The sequence below is a fragment of the Rhinolophus hipposideros genome (assembly GCF_964194185.1).
Source record: "Rhinolophus hipposideros genome assembly, chromosome: 8".
Lineage (NCBI taxonomy): Eukaryota > Metazoa > Chordata > Mammalia > Chiroptera > Rhinolophidae > Rhinolophus > Rhinolophus hipposideros.
In genome coordinates this window covers 58,544,541-58,564,152 of record NC_138054.1, presented here as the reverse complement: position 1 = coordinate 58,564,152, position 19,612 = coordinate 58,544,541, and the positions used below count along the sequence as shown (strand labels likewise).

Below are 19,612 nucleotides of genomic sequence, written 5' to 3'. Positions count from 1 at the left end.
AGGGAAAAAGAGTCATCTCAAGTCATAGACCTACTCTTCTACCTTAGAAAATCAGAAAAAGAAGAGCAAATGAAACACAAAGTAAACAGAAGAAAGGAAATAATAAAGACAAGACCAGTAATTGATAAACTAGAAAACAGAAAATAATTTGAAAAATGAAACCAAAAGCTAGTTCTTGAGATTAATAAAACGGAGAAACTTCTAGTCAGACTGATTAGATAAATAGCGAAAACATAACCACTGTGTAAAAATCAGTTGTATTTCTGTATACTAACAATAAACAATCAGAAATTGGATTTTAAAAACAGTACAATAGCATCAGAAATATGACATACTTTAAGGATAAGTTTGCTAGGTGATCTGCAGTACCTACATACTGAAAACTACAAAACATTGCTAAGAGATATTAAAGAGGACACAAATAAATGAAGATATACTATGTTTATGGGTCAGAAGACTCAATATTGTTAAGATATCAGTTCTCCCCAGGTTGATCCATAGCTTCAGCACAACCCCAGTGAAAATAATCAGCAGGCCTTTTTTTTGGTAGAAATTGATTTTAAAATTTATATGGAGATACAAAGAACCTAGACAACTTTGAAAAAGAACATAATTCAAAGACTTACACTTACTGATATTAAGGCTTATTTCAAAGGTAGATTAATCAAGACAGTATTGTTTTGGTATAAATACCTGTGTATAGATAAATGTAACAGAATAGAGTGGTTTTAAGAGCTATTTTTATGAGTGTACGCACATTCATCAAATTGTACACTTTAAATATATACATTTTGTCAATTATTTTAAATATAACTGAAAAAATAAAGCAATTTTTTTGTAGTAATGCAGTGGACATTCAAACTTTTATCAGGTCACTGGGTGAATAGAGCTAAAGAGTTAACCCAATGTTAAAATCTCAAGCAAAAAGGAACAAAATTTTAATAACCCTTTACTCAAAACCAGAGACAGGACTAGAGAAGTTTATGTTCGTTGTGATATAATGCAAGAATCTCTGAAATCGTATCTGTACAATTCCACATCTTGTATAATTTAGGCTGAATGGCCTCTTGAGATTCTTTCCACTTTTAAGATTCTAAAATAGGACTTTGGGTTTATTTTAATTCAAAGTTACACATATTCTTCAAAGAAATGTGAAATTACAAAAGCATAATTTTAAAGCATAATTTCATTGTAGCGCTAGGAAGAACAGATAAGATGGCCCTAAAGTCTGTTTGAGGAATGTTTTATTTCCTGGCCTTCAAAGAATACATTTTTTTCCCTTGGGAAGGAGGGACTGGTAAGTCCTCTTTTCAGAAGAACAAAAGGAGTTGGTGAAAGGTGCACTGGAAAATAGTCCAGAGGAGGGAAGTGATGTTCCATTGACTATTGGTGTAGCTATTGCTAGTGTTATATGTGGAAAACAGTATTTAACCACAGGTAAAAATTAAAATAAAAGAATCCCCAAGAAGGAGCCCTGGATGCTGTCCCTGCACTGACTGCAACAGGAGGTCACTGCTAGCACTGCGTGCTCAGAGTGAGACTGTCCCCGCCCCCGTGCCGCTGCAGGCCTTTTGATAAGAGTGACCACTGGCTCCACAACACTGCTTCTAGCCAAATCCCCAGCTTTCCCTATCTCCCAGCACTCACAGCCTTGCTGCTACTTTTGCTCTTGAGACCACCAGCTCTAATCTCAAACGTTCAAGCACCACAAGAAATCCTGGGCTCCTAGGGCACACCTCATCTCCCACAATTTAATTTCTGTCTCTGTAGATCACCTTTCTGACCCCCTTTTTCACTTGTATTAGAAAAACCAAGGGCTCAGTCCTTATACTTTTTGTCTCCATCCATTTCCTTGGTGATCTATCCAATCCTCTGGCCTTTAATTCTGTCTCTCTAGTGATGTCTTCCAAGTGTCTTCCTCCAACCTGAATCTCCCGTTTTGTAGACTTGAATGTCTTATTGCTCGCCTGACATTCTATTCGCACAGGCATCTCAGGCTTCGCAGGTTCAGCTCTGAGCTCTTGATCCTCCCTCACAACCTCTTCGTGCAGCCTCCCCTAAGTTAATTGCAGTGCCATCCAGTTACCAGGCCCAAAACTTTGGAGTCACCTGAAAGTCTTCTTTCATATCCCATATTCAGTCTATCAGGAAATTCTGCTGGCTCTACCCTCCAAATATATCTGGAACCCAACCACCTCTCAATCCTCGGGCCTACCTTTGTTGGTCTAAGTTAACCATCTGTGCCCTGGATTTGTGCAGTAGCCTCCCAACTGACCTTCCTATTGGTACCTTTCCCCCATCAGTCTGTTCTCAGCACAGCAGCTGAAGTGATCCTATGAAAACTAAGTCAGATCACATCACTCTTCTGCCCAGAACCCTCCAAAGATCTTTTACCTCAGTCAGAATAAAAACTAAGTTCTCTGTACCATTTGTCCTTAACCCATTACTTCTCTAACCTAATTTCTTATACCTCTTTTTTTTTCTATCACTCAGCTCCAGCCATACTGTCCTTAATGTTCCTTGAAACTGCCAGGCATGCCACCATGCTGTCACCCCAGGGCCATTGCATCAGCTGTTCTAAATCTCTTAAGGCTCTTCCTTAGATAATCCCATAGCTTTTGCCTCACTTTTCAGTCCGGCCTCCCCTGACTATCCTATTTCAAATGGCACCCACCAGCAATTCTCGTCCTTCTTCCATGCTTTGTTTTTCTGTATAGTGCTTATCAGTGTCTAACATTTTATGTAGTTTACTTGTTTATTTTGTTTATTGTTTTTGTTTTCTCCCCTTTCACACTCAGGAATCTAAGTTCCATGAGGGGAGGGATTTGTTGAATAAACCAAATACTAGCGTAGTGCCTGGTACATATTAGATGCTCAGTAATTATTTGCTAAATGAATAAGCAATGGTTCATAGTGGACATGTAGATATGTAAGCCTGGAAGGTGAGTGCTAGCCTCTGGACACAAGTGAACTCCAGCTAACTAGAAAGATAAATACTTCTATTTTTTCTAAATATCTCCGGGAAAGGATATTTTTCCACCTCTTCCTTCATTATTCAGCTCAGTGTTCCCTTTGCAGTCGTACTTCTGTTCCTTCACTCATGGTTTTCTCTTTATCTGAAGTGTGCTTCTTCTGTCCCTGATTTCAAAGCCAATTGAAATGATACACCCTTTAGGAAACATACCTGCAATTCTCCATGCCCTAGGCAGTGTCACTCTTTGTTTCCTGTTTCCCCAGCTTGCTTGATTCATGTAATATGTATAGCTGATGTGTATGAATGCCCTCCTGCTCTGAATTATGCCCTTGAGAGCAGAGATTGTATTTCATTCTTCGTTATATCCATGGTACAGTGGTTTGCTTTCATAGATTTTCCGTGCCTCTGTAATGGAACTTCCTACCCAAAGTCCTTGTTGCTTGATAGATGTTTTTTGAATTAAATCGTTAAAACTTATTTTACTGGATACTTAATCTATGTGAAACTGCAATTGTAAGTGAACCAAAAAAAGTTTTTAACGTCATCTGACATTTATTCTCAGTATAATTCCATGAATAAGACAAACCCTCCAAATCCTTCCCTTACTTACATGGTTTACTAATATATTCAGCAAATATTTATTGAGTATCTGCCGTGGGCAATGTAAGCCTTCCACATTATATACAAATTGTAGCTATTCCTCAAGGCCCTGCTTAAACTTCTCCTCTACACATCCTTCCCATCGCAAATCAAAAGGTTAAATAAACCTTCAGTTTTAGCATGAGATCTCAATAGAGGTAATTGAAGGATATGGTGTGTTAATTCAGAGATGGATTAGATGTTATAGCACCTCACACATTCCTCCAGCACAGTCATTCCTAGAACTGTATTCTTTAATTGGCTTTTGTGATTTTCATGAATGGTTAAGACTCCGGCAGTGGGAAATACAGGAAGACAAAGCTTAGGTACTACTTCACTTGATGTCATTAAATGGTTCTTTCAAGATAAGAGCCATGTAGCATTTGGCTCAGTGCCTGGTTCACGGTTGGTGCTCCATAGATGTTAGCTATTTTGCACATACTGTTGTCACAGCAGTTTCCCTGCCTTTTATCAGTGTGACATCATCAATAATTTGTGAGCTCTTAAGGGGCTGACTCCCTTTATCTCATAGAGGTATTCAGTTGAGTTATTTGCTGCAGATTTTAAGGTTGCTTTATGATTTTATAAGCAGGGTAGAGGAGACAAGCGTACAAATTTTATTTAACAAATCCTTAATCGGTGCTTATTATGTTCTTAGTGCTGTTCTAAGCACTTTACAAATATTTATTTAATTCTCATAACTGTATCAAATAGTTAACTTTTGTTATTTAATTTTACAGAGGAGAAAACTGGGACACAGAGAAATCAAATTACTTGCCCAAGGGCACACAGCTAGTTAGTTAGTAGCAAAGCCAGGATTGAAATACAGGCCGTCTGGTTTGAGTCCTTGCGACGTATTAATCTTCATCGAAGGCTGAATGTAGACAATGCCATTTAAGAAATACAAAGAATGTGCTATAGCACTTCAAAGAAGGGAGTGGTCACATTGGTGTCTGATTGGGAATTAGAGAAGGCTACAAGCAGGAATTGGTATTTTTACTAAGCTTTGATTTGGAGGGCAGCTTTTACAGGTGTTGGATGTGGGAGAAGAAAAGGGAGGCTAGATAATAGCATATGCTAAAGCTCAGAGATGGAAGATAGTCGTGCATGGGGAAGTATTCCTGCGTATAAGGATACAGTTAGAAGTGAAGCAAGACAGAAAGCTGATTTGGGCCAGAGTTTAGGAAGCTTGTGATTTTGAGTGGATGACAAGATGGAGAAGATGTGACTTGATCACAGCTGTGCTGTGGTAAATATGGAAACATTGTATACAATGAATCAGAACTGATAGACTGTAAAAAAACCAATTATAAGGTTATTACCGGTATGTCCAGAAAAGAGATAATTAGGTTTTGAACTATGGTTCAAACAGGGATAGATACCAGAAATATTACACAACTTCAATTGATAGGGCAAAGAAATAGCACAATTAAAATGGAAAATCAAGTATTTATATCAATCATCATATGACAAGTGTAAGTTTATTTTATGGTCATTAAGGTCCTTTGAATATCTGGGAAACTTTCCTCTTGGTGTAAATGAACATGATTTTAAGAGAAAAAAATTGTTCATTTCTAAAGTAATATGAAGCTTTTTATCTCATTGGGCTTGAAATTGACATCCAGGGAAATTATTTCCTTAGAGTCTAGCTATTTATTCAGAATGCATGAATTGAAAATATTTCTTAATCTGTGTAATGTAGACAAAATTAGAAACCACTTTAGCATAATGATATGGAAGAAATGATAGATATAACATTTTTTAAAATTGCTGTATGTGATTATGTCAGTTTATTTCACATGATGCAAATGTAAATTGCAAATGAGAACCTAAATTAGTCTATCAGTTGACTTCACTAAGTAGGAATCTTCCAGCTGACTTATCTTGTTTGCAAATATTTATTTAAAAGTAATCTTTAGAAAATGCTGATAATAGTAGTGTGGACTGGTGAGTGGGATTGATAAATGTCAGTGTGAGAGGAATATTATTGTTTGAATGCTTTTGGTGAAACAGTAATACATTAAAATATTAACTTTGCAAGAGTTATAAACATAAAGTAAAGCCAAAAAAATCGTATCTTATAATTGTATCTATATCATATATAAGAAAGAATAAATTTAACTGAGGCAAAAAGACTTGTACCCTGAAAACTACAAAACATTGCTGAAAGGACTTGAAGAAGAGACCTAAATAAATGGGAAGACACCTCATGTTCATAGATTGGAAGACTAATATTAAGATGCCAATACAGATTAAATGCAAACACTGTCAAAATTCCGATGGCCTTTTTTTTTTTTGCAGAAAAGGAAAAACCAACAGTGAGATTATTCATTTGGAATTGTAAGGGGCCCTGATGGCAAAATAATCTTGTAAAAGAACAAAATTTGAGGATTTACATTTACCAATTCTAAAATTTACTGTAAGGCTACAATGATCAAAACATTGTGGTACTGGAATAGAATCAAGAACGCAGAAATAAATTCACACATTATGGCCAGTTGATTTTGACAAGGGTATCAAAACCATTCAGTGGTGAAAGAATAGTCTTCAACAAAGGGTGTTGGGACAACTCGGTTTCCACATGTAAAAGAATGAAGTTGTACCCCTACTTCATATCATATACAAAACTTAAAATGGATCAATGACCTAAATGTAAGAGCTAAAACCATAAAACTCTTAGAAAAAAGCATGAGGGTAAATTTCCATGAATTTGAATTTGGTAATGGGTTCTTAGATATGACACTAAAATCACAAGCAAGAAAATAAAAAAATAGATAAAAGTTAAAGACTTTACACCTGAAACTAATAAAAAAAGAAACTTTTGTGCATCCGTGTACATCAGCAAGAACATAAAAAGCCTACACAATGGGAGAAAATATTTGCAAATCTTATGTCTAATAAGGGTCTGGTATCTAGAATATATCAAGAATTCATAACTCAAAAACAAGAGACAATCCAATTAAAAAAAGGACAAAGAACTTGAATAGACATTTCTCCAAAGAAGCTATACACTGGCCAACAAGCACATGAAAAGATGTTTATCACCATTAGTCATCAGGGAAATGCAAATCAAAAGTGCAGTGAGGTACTGCTTCATACCTACTAGGATGGCTAATAATAAAAGCAATGGAAAATAGCGTTGGCGAGGATGTAGAGAAATTGGAATCCTTGTATGTTGGTAGTGTAAATGTAAAATGGTTCAACCACTATGAAAAACAGTTTGGCAGCTTTTCCAAAAGTTAAGTGTAGAATTACCATATAATTCCATAATTCCATTGTTAGGTATATAATCCCAAAGAATTGAAAACAGGTACTCATAAAAAGTACATGTACACACATGTTCATAGTAGCGCTATTCACAGTAGTCAAGAGGTGGACATAGCCCACTATCCATGGATGGATGGATAAATAAATTGTGGTATATATACAGTTGACCCTCGAACTTTATGGTTTTTTTACTGTGCAGGTTTATTTATAGGCACATTTTTTTCCGGTAAATATGCAGTCAGTGCTCTGTATCCCCAAGTTTTGCATCTGAGGATTCAACCAACTGCAGATCCAAAACAGTATTTTCAGTCTGCAATTGGGAATCCACAGATGTGGAGGGCCAACTGTCTGCATTGTTCTACTACACTGTTTTGTATGAGACTTGAGCATCTACAGATTTTGGCATTGCAAGGGTCCTGGAACCAATCTCCCTTGCATACCCAGGGACTGTAGGTAAGTTTTGTGGGAGTCAAAAGTTATACGTGGATTTTCGACTGCATGAGGGGTTGGTACCCCTAATCTGTGTATACACTAGAATATTATTCATCCATAAAAAGGAATGAAGTACTGAATAAATGGATAGGAACAGAATGCAGATCGGTAGTTGGAGTTGGGGAATGGGGAGAAACTGGTTAATGAGTAAAGGGTTTTACTTCGGAGTGATGGAAATGTTTTGGAACTAGGTAAGATAGTGGTTGCACGACATTGTGAATTTACTAAATGCCACTGAATTGTTCACTTTAAAATGGGTAATTTTATGTCGTGTGAATTTCATCTCAGTAAATTTTTTTGACTGTATTGATACAGGAATATAAAAGATATCAGAACACTCATCTGGTATTTTTCACACTGTGATTCTGCTGTTTATAATATAAGAGGAAGAGGGGAGTAAAACAAAATAAAAGTTTGGACTAGATATTCAAAAGATTGAAGCCATTTTAAAGAATTGGATCAGAAAGTTGAACAAATGGAATGGCATGAAGGAAAAACTGGGAAATAAAAACAAGTTATTATTAGCTTATTTCAACCAGATGCCAGAGTTTAGCATCAAGATAATGTAAATTCAGATTTGTTTACTAGATACAAAGTGGTGGCCTGTGAGTTTTTATAGGTTAGCTTCAGACTTATCATTTAAATCTTTTGAAGAACAAAGCAAAATATTTGTGGTTTCATTGATGATCTCAAACATAAATTATAAAACTAAGAAAGAATGGAATGTATTTATTTCTAGAGGGCAGGACCTCACTCCTTTGTATGCATGTGGAAAAACGAGGCAAACACTCTTAAATGTGGGACACTCTTTTGACTGAAAATTTCTGTATGTATACATCCTCAGAGAATCCACTGGATAGTAGAAACTACTGTAATTAGCTAAACTAATTTTACTTGAGTTCAGTGCAGCAATAAAAGACAAAAAATGAATGCAAAATGTGTCATGTGCCTAGGCTATAATACGAATCACGTATAAACTATACAGGGAATTTTTGTATATGTTGATTTTTTTTTAGTGATTCATTTGATTTTTCACTTTATTTGCATTATTTGGTATCCCCTTTGTCTCTTTAATAATAATAATATAATACTCTGTCTTTGAGAAGGTGAAGGAGTTGTATTTTGTCAGACCAAAAAAACCAAAAAACAAAAAAAAAAAACCCATTCTTCGCAGAATAAGAAAGGTAACCCTCTTCTTTGATTTCAGATGATGAAAGCCATGAACAAGTCCAATGAGCATGTCCTGGCAGGAGGTGCTTGCTTCAATGAGAAAGCAGACTCTCATCTCGTGTGTGTACAGAATGATGATGGGAATTATCAGACCCAGGCTATCAGTATTCATAATCAGCCCAGAAAGGGTAAGTAGTTGAACAGACTGAGACTGTGAGAATGGAGGTTGTGCTGGACTTGCAGAGTTGGTTATCACAGCCCCATGACACTTATTTGCTAGAGAGGTAGCCACATACAATTTGATTAATTTACCCTTTTCAAGCTTATTCTCCAGGATTATGTTGACTTCCCAAGTAGCCAGACTCAGAGTTGCAAATGGCATCTCTTTTATTGTGGGGAACTTTGAAAATTACTGCCTCAGTATTGCCTCAGGATATTGACAAGGCCAGCATTGGTATTTGAAGGTAGGAGAGTAGGCCCCATAGTGAGAATATGCTTCTTGTATTTGGAGCTTGTTGAGTGACCATACTCAAAGAATGTTAATTACTAGGGGGTTGATAGGATTTTGAAGCAAGATTTCTAGGTTCGTGGTACTCAGAATGTGGTCTCATCACTTAGATTATTAAGAATGAAGAATCCACACCCCAGATCTGCTAAATCAGAATTTGCATTTTAACACAATCACAGTGTGATTCAAATGCACATTAGAATTTAAGGAGCACTGCTTAGTGTGGCATTTCTTGAAGCGTCTTATCAGATTCTGCGGTTTTAAAAAATATTCACATAAATAAATAAAAGTCTTGCTTAATACATTAAAATGAGAAATCTTGAGTTAAATTTAAACAGATTCCTTTACTGTAGGACTTTTCAGAGCCTTTAACAAGCTAATGTATGTATATTGTGATTTTCCAAAGGGAGGACAATGCCTAGCCCTTCCTAAATTTATTTGACCACAAATCTTTTACCTCTAATATCATCTAAAACTAACTTTCTTTAGTACGCTTTATGAAACACTTCTCTAGAAGACATACTGTAGGTCACTTTCTTCAGTATATATTTTAATTGTTTAATAAAGATATAAAAGGTATTTAGCACATATTCAAGTGTGATATCCAAAATAAGGTAGGTGACAAGTCCACAATGCTCCCTTGTCAAATCATACCTGGAATATTTGAATAAGTTCTGGATATCATCAATGTGATGATATCCATCAGTAAAACTAGAAGGTCTTCAGAGGATGATGCAAGACGTGAAAAATCTGAAATTAGATCAAAGGAAGACCTCTTTTTTTTTTTCAAAGGAAGACCTTTTGAATGAAGCATAAATGTTTAACCTGAAAAAGTATAGATTGGAAGAGTGAAAAATAGCTCTCTCTATTTTTAAGGTTTTCTATTATGTGGAAATAAGATTCAACTTACTCTCTATAGCTACGAAAGGCCAAAACCAGCACCAATGGGTGAAAATAACAAGGATCTAGATTTGGGCTCAATTTGAGAGCACACTCTGTAACCAGAGTTATCTAGAAATAGAATGTGCTGCCTTGTGCTAATGTGGGCTCCTCGTCACTAGACATCTCTGACAAAGGTTGGATGAGTTACCTATTAGAGATCCTGCAGGGCTGATGGGTAGGGAGTTGGAATAGCTTGGTCCAATTTAAGATGTGGAAAAATAAAGACAGTGTAGTTAAGTTTTCATAGAGCTAAATGTATTAAGTATCCTTTCTTTTATGAAGAGTTAATGGTATCAAGTGTTTGTCTTTTTAATATGTATTTGTTTTCTTAATAGCTCCACTTGGTAAATAAAATAGTTGTCAACCATATCTTCATATTCAAAAGATATTTGATAAAAAAAAAAAAAAAAAACCTGAAAACCAATGAATTAGATCAGGGGTCAGTAGACATTTTCTGTTTATTTTAGGCTTTGCAGGCCTGTAGTCTTTGTCACCGACTACTCAACTCTGTTTTAAAAACTGCCATAGACAGTGTGTAAATGAATGGACATGGCTGTATTCCAGTATAATTTTATTTATAAAATCAGGCTTCAGGCCAAAGATTGACCACTCAGATTTCTTTGCTTGTATGATTCTTTGATTTTTTTTTATCCCCTTCTTCCGTTTCCCCCCCCACTCCAGTTCAAGCCGTTGTTTCTCAGTCTAGTTGTGGAGGACACAGCTCCCTGGCCCATGCTGGTACTATGAGCCTTACGGTCCCCCGGCTGAGGCAGTCCGTCACCTGGTCACCGGTTGTTGGTCGGCCGCTCACAGCAGCTCATGGCAGCTCTCGCTAGCTACCGGCCACTCACACTGGCTGCCGGCCGCTCATGGCAGCACACCGTAGCCCATGGTGAAAAACAGCTATCTCTATTTTTAAGGTTTTCTATTATGTGGAAATAAGATTCAACTTATGGGCAGGACACAGCAGCCCACGGCAGTTCACACCGACCTCTGGCTGCTCACAGCTGCCCAGCTCCAGGGAGAGCCATTGTTCACAATCTTAGCTGTAGAGAGCGCAGCTTACTGGCCCATGTGGGAATCGAACTGGCGACCTCGGGTATTAGGAGCACAGCGCTCTAACCACCTGAGCCACTGGCTCGGCCCGATTCTTTGGTTTTTGATTGGAGAAAGAACAAAACAAAATGGGAGAGTATATTTTTAAACCTCATTCCCAACCTATCATAAGCATTAGAATTATTGGTTACTTGTATATTGTGGTGTATATAGAGTTGGTATTTTTTGTTTTATGGATAATGATGGTTGGAGTTCCCAACTACTAACTATTTCAGTATGTTCTCAGGCCCCCCATCTCAGGGTCTATCTTCACTAAACTATTTCTCTTGCTATTTTAGTGACGGGTGCCAGTTTCTTTGTGTTCAGTGGCGCTCTGAAATCCTCTTCAGGATATCTCGCCAAGTCCAGTATTGTGGAAGGTAAAGAATGAGTTATTTATTGCATGTACATTAGTTCAGTCCTAATTGTACAACTGAAAAGCAAGGGACATTAAAAGGAAGCTTTGACATTTTTGCCATAGACTTTTGGACTCCTATTCCTTATTCAATAGCATCTCACTCTTCAGCTAATTAAAACTGTCATAATGGCACTTAGTTCTCCTAAGAAGTAAGTGGTAGAGATACCATGGAACAGTGACTAAACGTTAAGAGATGACCTTTCACAGCGTTGGGATAAGGTACGCAAGGGACAGTGTCTGAATTCAGATATATCACTGGGTGTAAATTTGTCAATGTGTAGATGAAGTTCAGTCCCTCTTACCCACGGGAATGTTGCAGTCATCATTTGGGATACAGAATGGGATATGCTTGCTGCTGGTTCGCTATAGGGAGACATGACACATAACCTTTCATTAGATGAAAGTTAATGAAATGCTAATGAACATACGCCTTATTTTCTTTGTCAATTATTCTTTACTGTATTTTGATCTGGTTATTCTTGTTGACGAACAAATTAACCCAGAACTTAAAGGCATACAGCAACTATGTTATCATGCTCATTGAACCCTCTGGGTCTGCCCTTGACTTGGCAATGCAGGGATGGCTTGACCCTGCTCACTGATGTCGGGGGCCTCACTTGGGATGACTTGACTTGAAGGCTGGTGGTTACTTGATGGCTGGGAGCTAGAATTAGTTGAAGGTTTGTTCTTTCACATGTACAGGGCCTGGCCTAGTATGGTTTACAGACGAGGAGTGATGACTGGAGTAGACTCCTTAGCATGACAGCCTTGGGATAGTTGGACTTCTTATGTGATGGCTCAGGATTCCAAGCACAAGTATTCTAGCAATAAGGCAGAAGCCGTGTTGCTTATTATGATCCAGCCTCGAAAGTTGCAGTGCCACCTCCATCATACTCCGGTGTTGGAAGTAGTCATAAGCCTGCTCAGATTCAAGGGGACAGGAGTTAGACTCTACTTATTGATGGGGAAATAGGAAGATAGCATTGTAGAAAAGCATGTGACACAGGATGTATTGTGGTCATCTTTGGAAAATACAATCTACCACACATGAGAGCATTTTTTTATTTCACAATAGCTTACTCCAGGACTCCGTCTAAAAGCAGCTCTTCCGGAGAGTGAATTCCAGTGTGTTAATTGAAAAACATAGATAACCTTACCTATGTTAATAGATACTGACTTTGATCTTTTTTTCGTAAACTTAATAAAAGAGCAAGTGAAGAGCAAAACATGCTAATATTTTACCACTAAATTTCACAACTGATTACAAAGCAGAAACATGCTATTAAGAAATTGTTAAGAATCTGGAAGTTAAATCATTGTTTGGTCTCAGGTGACTAATTAATGCCAATGTGATCAAGTATTTACTGTATTTGAAATTGTGTCTTTACAAAATGATTTAAAAACACCTTTTCAATGTTGTTGAAATGATAAATTGTACTATTGCAGATCCTTACAAGTTAAAGGCAGTTTGTCAAAAGTCATATTGATGCCTTTGGGCTGGGAATTCCTGAGGCCTTCATTCCACTGTGTGTGTCAGTAGAGCGATTATATGCCAATTTATGACGTTTTTATTGAAGCTCTTTAGAAATTATTTCAGCTGACAAAATTTTGTGTCAGTGAAGCAGGATAATTACTTACACATGACAATTTTCACCCTTAATTTGTGTTTGCCTTTGACTCAGGTACATAGTGGCCCCCAAATGATTACCATCTGTTGGCTCATGGTAGCCCATGTGAAACACATGTGGTAGGTTGGCCTTATTACTAGTCAATAAATGGATTTATCCCCTACCCCACTACTGTTGTTTATTCAATGATTTATTTAACAAATATTTACTGGGCATTCACCTAGTAAATGACAGGCAGTCATAGTAAGGTGAGAGAGACAGAAATGCAAACCAGTAAATATGATTAGAGCGTGATAAATGCAAGAGTGGAAACAGGAACAAAATACTCTTAGAGTCCAAAGAATGATATGACCACGTGTAGTTTTCCTTTTGAGCAGTCTTGAGAAACTCTTGTTGTATCTAAAGTGAAATCAGCAGGCCAGTGTTTTAAGCAGAACCCATCTTGGCATTTGCTCCTCATAGCACTTTCACTAAGAGTTCAGCTCAAAGAACAAAACCTGTTGGTATGTGTCAACTTTAGAGAGCAGTGCAAAGTTTTCTACTACATCCTGGAGGGTTTTGCTAGATGCCAGGTACCGTGTTTCACCGGCCCCTCTCCGTGGTTTTCCGTTGTTTCCATCTGTACGATCTTGCTGCTGATTCTCAGACGGCGTTATGGTCCAGATCACTGCAGAGAACATGGATGCCTTGAGGCAGGCGCTACGAGAGATGAAGGACTTCACCATCACGTGTGGCAAGGCCGACGCCGAGGACCCCCAGGAGCACATCCATGTCCAGTGGGTGGACGATGACAAGAACGTCAACAAGGGGTAAAGGCAGCGAACCCCCCCCCCCCCATGGCATTTAGTCCTGCTGGGCTCTGGCTTTGTCCACACTGGTGTTTTATGCCTTGACTGAAAGCCCTGCTTAAAAGGACTGCTTTGTATACATAACAGAATTTTAAATTCCTGGCTTCTTCGCTTAATTTCTAAAGGAATGTCTATGCATATTTTTGAAGGGAGGAGGAAGGAAGGAGTTGATGAAACAAAACAATTGCTCTAAAATTATTGAGCTTATAGTAATATCTAAGCCTTTTATGGTTTACAAAGCACTTTGCTCATGTTTCATTCGCTATAACAACTAGTGTTGTTATTCCCGTGTTAGGCGCACCAAAAGGCTCCACAAAGCTAGAAAGTAGCAGGGCTAGAACCACCTCCTTGGGCTTCAAATGCTGCACTCTTTCCCAGTACATGGCAACTCTTGTTCTGATGATTCCAGCCAAAACCCTGGACTCACCTTTGATACTTTTCTTTCTCTCACATCCTACACTTAAACCACCAGTCTATCCTGTTAGCTTTACTTCACAGTATATCCAGAATCACGCTACTTCTTACCTACCTCGACTGCCACCGTCCTGGTTCAGGCCACCGTCATTTGGTCTGCATTATTCCAGTACCCTCCTGATTGGTTTCCTTGTTTCTAGTCTTGGCCTGCTCCCTTCCCTCAACCGAATCTGTTTTCAATACAGCGGGCAGAGCAGTGGCACTTCTCTGCTCAAAACCCACCACTAACTTCGAATATCCTTCCGGGTAAAAACCCAAGTCCTTTACGGCTTTATGCGGTCTGTGAGTCCCTCTGCCCACCCTCTGACCGCTCAGAAGCAGCACTTGCCTTCTTGCTTGAACACATCAGCTATACTTCTATCCTTGCACTTCTTGTTCTAGTAGCTGGTACTCTGGCCCTAGGTAGCCACATGTTACTCCCTCACTGCCTTCCAGCGTTTTCTATAATGTCACTTTCTCAGTAAGGCCTTCCCTGACCAACATATCGAAATTATAACCCTACCTTACACATTTCTTCCCTCCCACCCACAATACCTCCTATCCGCCTTCTCAAGAGCACTTACAACTTTCCAACAGACAATATGTTTTTATTTATTTCATTATACTCCCCTGAGATGTAGGCTCCACTGAGGCAGGCACTGGTTTATTTTTTGTCCGGTTTATTTACTGCTATATTACCAGCACCGAAAACACTGTCTGGCACCTAGTAGGTATTTAAAAAAATTGATTGAATAAATAAATATATTTCATTGTATTAAGCTTTATCCCCTCCCCCCCACCTCCCTCCCCCCTTCCCTCCCTCCCTTCCTCTCCCTCCCTCAGGCAGTAATTCCACATGCAGGCCTCTGGAAATACAAAACTGAATTCCACATGGTTCCAGTTGACAAGTGGCTCAGTCTGGTTTTGAAAATAGTTATAAATAAGTACACCAAAGTATGGCAGGTGATCATAGAAAACTATAGGATGCAGTGAAGATAAAAGAAAGAAAACAGTAAGCTTGGTAGACGTATTATTAGTGTAGTATTCAAGATCGACTTCCTAGAGAAATGGCTGCTTAAGCTGCATCTGAGAAGATGAGAGGTTATCTGCCACATAGCTGTGGCAGAGAGGGCGTTGTGGTCTGAGGGAAGAGCGGGAGCAAAGGCAGATAGAGGGTGTTTACAACATGGCACACCGGGTTTATTTTTAAATGTTTAAAAACTTTTGTTATTGAACAAAAGGAAGCAATTTCCAAATCAATGAGTGCATTTGCTTATTTTACAAATAACCCTTTATCTTTCCATACTTTACTGGCAAACTTAATTTCAAAATCGAGTTCTGTTTAATCCTCTGTTATTAGTTGGAAAGAAACATGGTTATTAGGATCAAAACATTGATAGTCTGAAAGTCTGGTGCCATTAGGTATTGGTAATTAATGACAAGCACGTTGCCCCTTCTTATAGAAAATACCAGTGGCAGCGTCTTAGAAATAGCAGAAGGACTAGTCAGGGAAGATTCTGGAACTCAGAAGTTTAGTTTGTGGTGTATAAATGAATGTTTTTCAGCTTGTCCCTCAGTGTCTGTGTATCTTCAGTCAAAAGAATGTTCATCAGCTTAGGGTCCTCTTTATTTGACATTGTTTTCTGATGAATTAGAAATTAAACTGAACATTGCTTAAATAATTTTAATTCAGATGAGTGAAGTAAATCCCTGATGTTGAAGTTTAAGTTAAATTTGATCTTTTATACATAGAGATTCAAAAACATAAACAGGTTTGAAAATTGTTAGGAAGAGTTTGGAATCTTTGTGATTGTAGTTATTTTGAATCCTCACCAGAATGAGTGTGTATCTCCACATATTTATACTTGTTATATTTTGAAGAGGAAATGACAATACAAAGTGGGCCTTCGTATTCAGGAATCTAGGAATGATAATTGAGCACCACAGGGAGTTTGTTGTGATAGATAACAGATAATTGCTCATCAGTTCACACCAGCACTGTCATAATTAGCATACTTGGTCAAATAACTCTTAATCAATAAGCATTTATTAAACGCCTGTATTCTAAGCAGTGTGCCAGAACTAGGAATATAGCACACAGAGGTCAGTATGTCATATTCCTCCCCTTCAGACGTTCATTTGTAAGGCAGGTACGCAAACATATAAAGAGTGTAATGTGATGGGTGTTATGACAGGAGCAGAATGCGGTGACAGAGCTGAGGAAGAGCGAGATTGGGTGGGTGGCCGTGCATTCACTGAAGGAAGGAATGCCAGAAGAAGAGAGCAGGTTTGAGTAAACAATTTCTTTACATTAAAAGAAGCAGCATCTGGAATCATGACTCCTTTTTTGTATGTGTGTTATTTGAATTATTTCACTGAGCCATTCCCATGAGCACTCTGTTTATGTACACTTTTCTGTAGTGGCTTCTTGCTGTGATGTGTGGCACAGATATGTTTGGCAAGGTACCCAGTGTAATTAGTAGCAAGGCTTGGTAAGAAATGTGGCTTTTTTAACTTCAAGAGCTGTTCCTATCTCTTTTCTTTGCCTCTCTTCTAGTGTCATCAGTCCTATAGATGGGAAGTCCATGGAGTCTATAACAAGTGTGAAGATATTCCATGGATCAGAGTATAAAGCAAATGGAAAAGTCATCAGATGGACAGAGGTAAGGAAATAAAACTTGGCATCCTTGACCCCCTTTGAGCATAACTTTTGGCTAGGTCCAGAGACTCATTCTGGGCTAATTCTGGAAGATAAGAAAGAAAAAAAATCTGTTTATCTTCTCTATTTCATCTCCCTGTGGCCTATCTTAGCTCACTGTGAAGAAACGCCACCAAATGCAGGCCACAGCACTCTGTCTCCTCCCTTCCGATGAACTAGCTGGTAGAGATTTGTTTGCATTGGAATTCATGAAGGGTGCATCTCTGAATAGTACAGACCATCTTAGAGTATTCTTCAGAAAGCCGGGCTAGTTATGCTGCACTCACATTAAAACTATCTTAGATAACACAGTCTTTAAAAAATAGATTTATTTCACCAATAAGAAAACTAGTGTGTCAACTATAATTTAAAAAGAAAATAAAAACACTAAAGCTCAGAGACTAACTTCTCCAAGATTACATGGCAAATAAGTAATGCTAAAACTCCTGATTCAAACCCAGATCTGGTCAACTCCCGAGCACTTCTCTACTATATTGTTCCCTTAATTTGAAAGCTGTGTTAGAGGCTCACCTGGGAATGAGAGGAGTAGGACAAGGACCCTGTCAGTGTATCAGACAAATCAGAAAATTTATTCTCTGAGAGTAAACGGGTAGGTTCTAGGGCTCTTAATTTCTTTTCAACCTCATTTGTACTCATCTATAAAATACAAAGCCTTAAATTCAAGATCTCGATAAGATTCCTTGCAGCTTTAGAAGTGTAATTTTGGGGAAAGTTCTGTGATTTTTGGTTTTCCATTTTACACACAAGGTCACAGGCCACGAGAGATTAAGTGCCTTTCCCAAGTTCACATAGCTGAGTCCTGATAGCACAGAGATTAGAACCTAGTTCTTCAGTTCCTGAGCTGTGTTCCAAGTGACTTACTCTTCGTAGCAGGCTTGATGTTTTCGTACACAGCCCAGTGGTCTTAGCAGCATGCTTTGTAATGATGATTCCTCTGACACATTTTCAGTGGAACATGCAAAACTCTTTATTGCTTACAAAGAAGTTTGAATTCTGTCCCCTTTTTTTTGGCCCCCAGTAACCCAGGAAGGTAGGGAGGCAACCTATCTCATTTGCATAATGAGAAAACAGGCTGAGAGGCTGTGTGACTTTGTGACTTGCTTGATGCTGGTTACTGGCAGAGCAGAGGCTAGAGGTCTCCTGACTCCCACTCCAGAGCACTTGGCGTCATTTCACGCTGCTGCTTTCACTAAGGCATCAGGCACAGGGCTTCAGAGCTGACCCCTTTGTAGTCAGTGGTACCTCGGTTTTCGAGCGTAATCCACGAGCTCTGAAACGTTCAAAAACAGCCGACAGCTAGGCCTCAGGATCTTGCACTCAGTGTGACATGTTCAACTTCTGAGTTGTGTTCGAGAACCAAAGCATTTTCTTCCGGGTTTACAGCGTTCATAAACCAAAATGTTCGTCAATGGAGACGTTCGAAAACCGAGGTACCACTGTATTCTTAGTAGAAGCGGCTTATTGAGCAGTAAGCTAGGGATCGGCATATATAAGCGTATTTTGCTTGTAAATCATTTACTCTTTAACCAGGGAGGACAGGTGCTTTGCATTTTATGAAGGCAAATGGGGCATTAAGAAGCCAAAGGACTTGCTCATGACCCTCGTGTGTGACTAGGACTCAGGCCTCTCAGTTCCAAATTTGCTGTGCTTCGGCTGGTGCCCAGTGCAGTGCTCAGCTCAGTCCTCTGGCCTCAGCAGGGGCAGGGGCAGGGGCATGTGGCGGGAAAAGCTCTGTCTGTGACAAGAGACAGGAGACTTGGATTCTGGGCTTGACCCTGCCTGTGTCTCTAAATACTTTTATGCACTTGGGCGGGTGAGTTTCCTCTCTTCTCTGAGCCATCTGTGATATGAAGGGGTTGGGTCACATAAGTTAAACGGGCCGTTCATTCTGTTTGATTCTAGGATCAGTTCCTAAGAAAATTGTCCATTACATGGGATTACCTTTTAGAAGTGCACAATGCAAAATGTAAGCCTTTTCTGGTTCTGAGTAGAATGTACCATTATAACTCTACCTAGGGCTTTCAGGGAGAAAGGCAGGCTGCTGCTACCATTTTGTAGATGCAGATACTGAGATTGTTGCTTAGGTACACGACGTTAGTGCCCTATTTTTGGCCCAAGGACTTGGTGGTATCCCGTCTGTCAGGTCCTCTTGCACGTCTCAGGGGATCAAGGTGCTAAATACACGGTGAGCTGATGGACTTGTTTCTTCCCACATCTCCTGGACACAAGGTTAAAGATCTCTTTTGTTTGGGGCACAGGTGTTTTTCCTAGAAAGTGACGACCAGCACAGTTGCCTGAGTGATCCAGCAGATCATAGCCGACTGACCGAGCATATTGCCAAGGCTTTTTGCCTTGCTCTCTGTCCCCACCTGAAGCTTCTGAAGGAAGATGGAATGACTAAACTGGGACTCCGTGTGACGCTTGACTCAGATCAGGTAAGGAGTCTTGGGCACCTTTGA

At 38.9% G+C, this 19,612-nt stretch overlaps 1 protein-coding gene across 3 annotated transcripts in view; it reads left to right on the top strand.

Moving 5' to 3' along the window:
• The window catches only part of ZFYVE9 (zinc finger FYVE-type containing 9), a 135,027-nt gene that overhangs the window by 108,393 nt on the left and 7,022 nt on the right, over positions 1–19,612 (top strand). For all 3 annotated transcript variants that reach the window (XM_081057617.1, XM_081057615.1, XM_081057616.1), the window contains 5 exons: positions 8,580–8,730; positions 11,387–11,467; positions 13,780–13,942; positions 16,992–17,097; positions 19,412–19,588. In XM_081057617.1, coding sequence (XP_080913743.1) covers positions 8,580–8,730; positions 11,387–11,467; positions 13,780–13,942; positions 16,992–17,097; positions 19,412–19,588 — 678 coding nt within the window. The remainder of the gene's footprint in view (positions 1–8,579; positions 8,731–11,386; positions 11,468–13,779; positions 13,943–16,991; positions 17,098–19,411; positions 19,589–19,612) is intronic.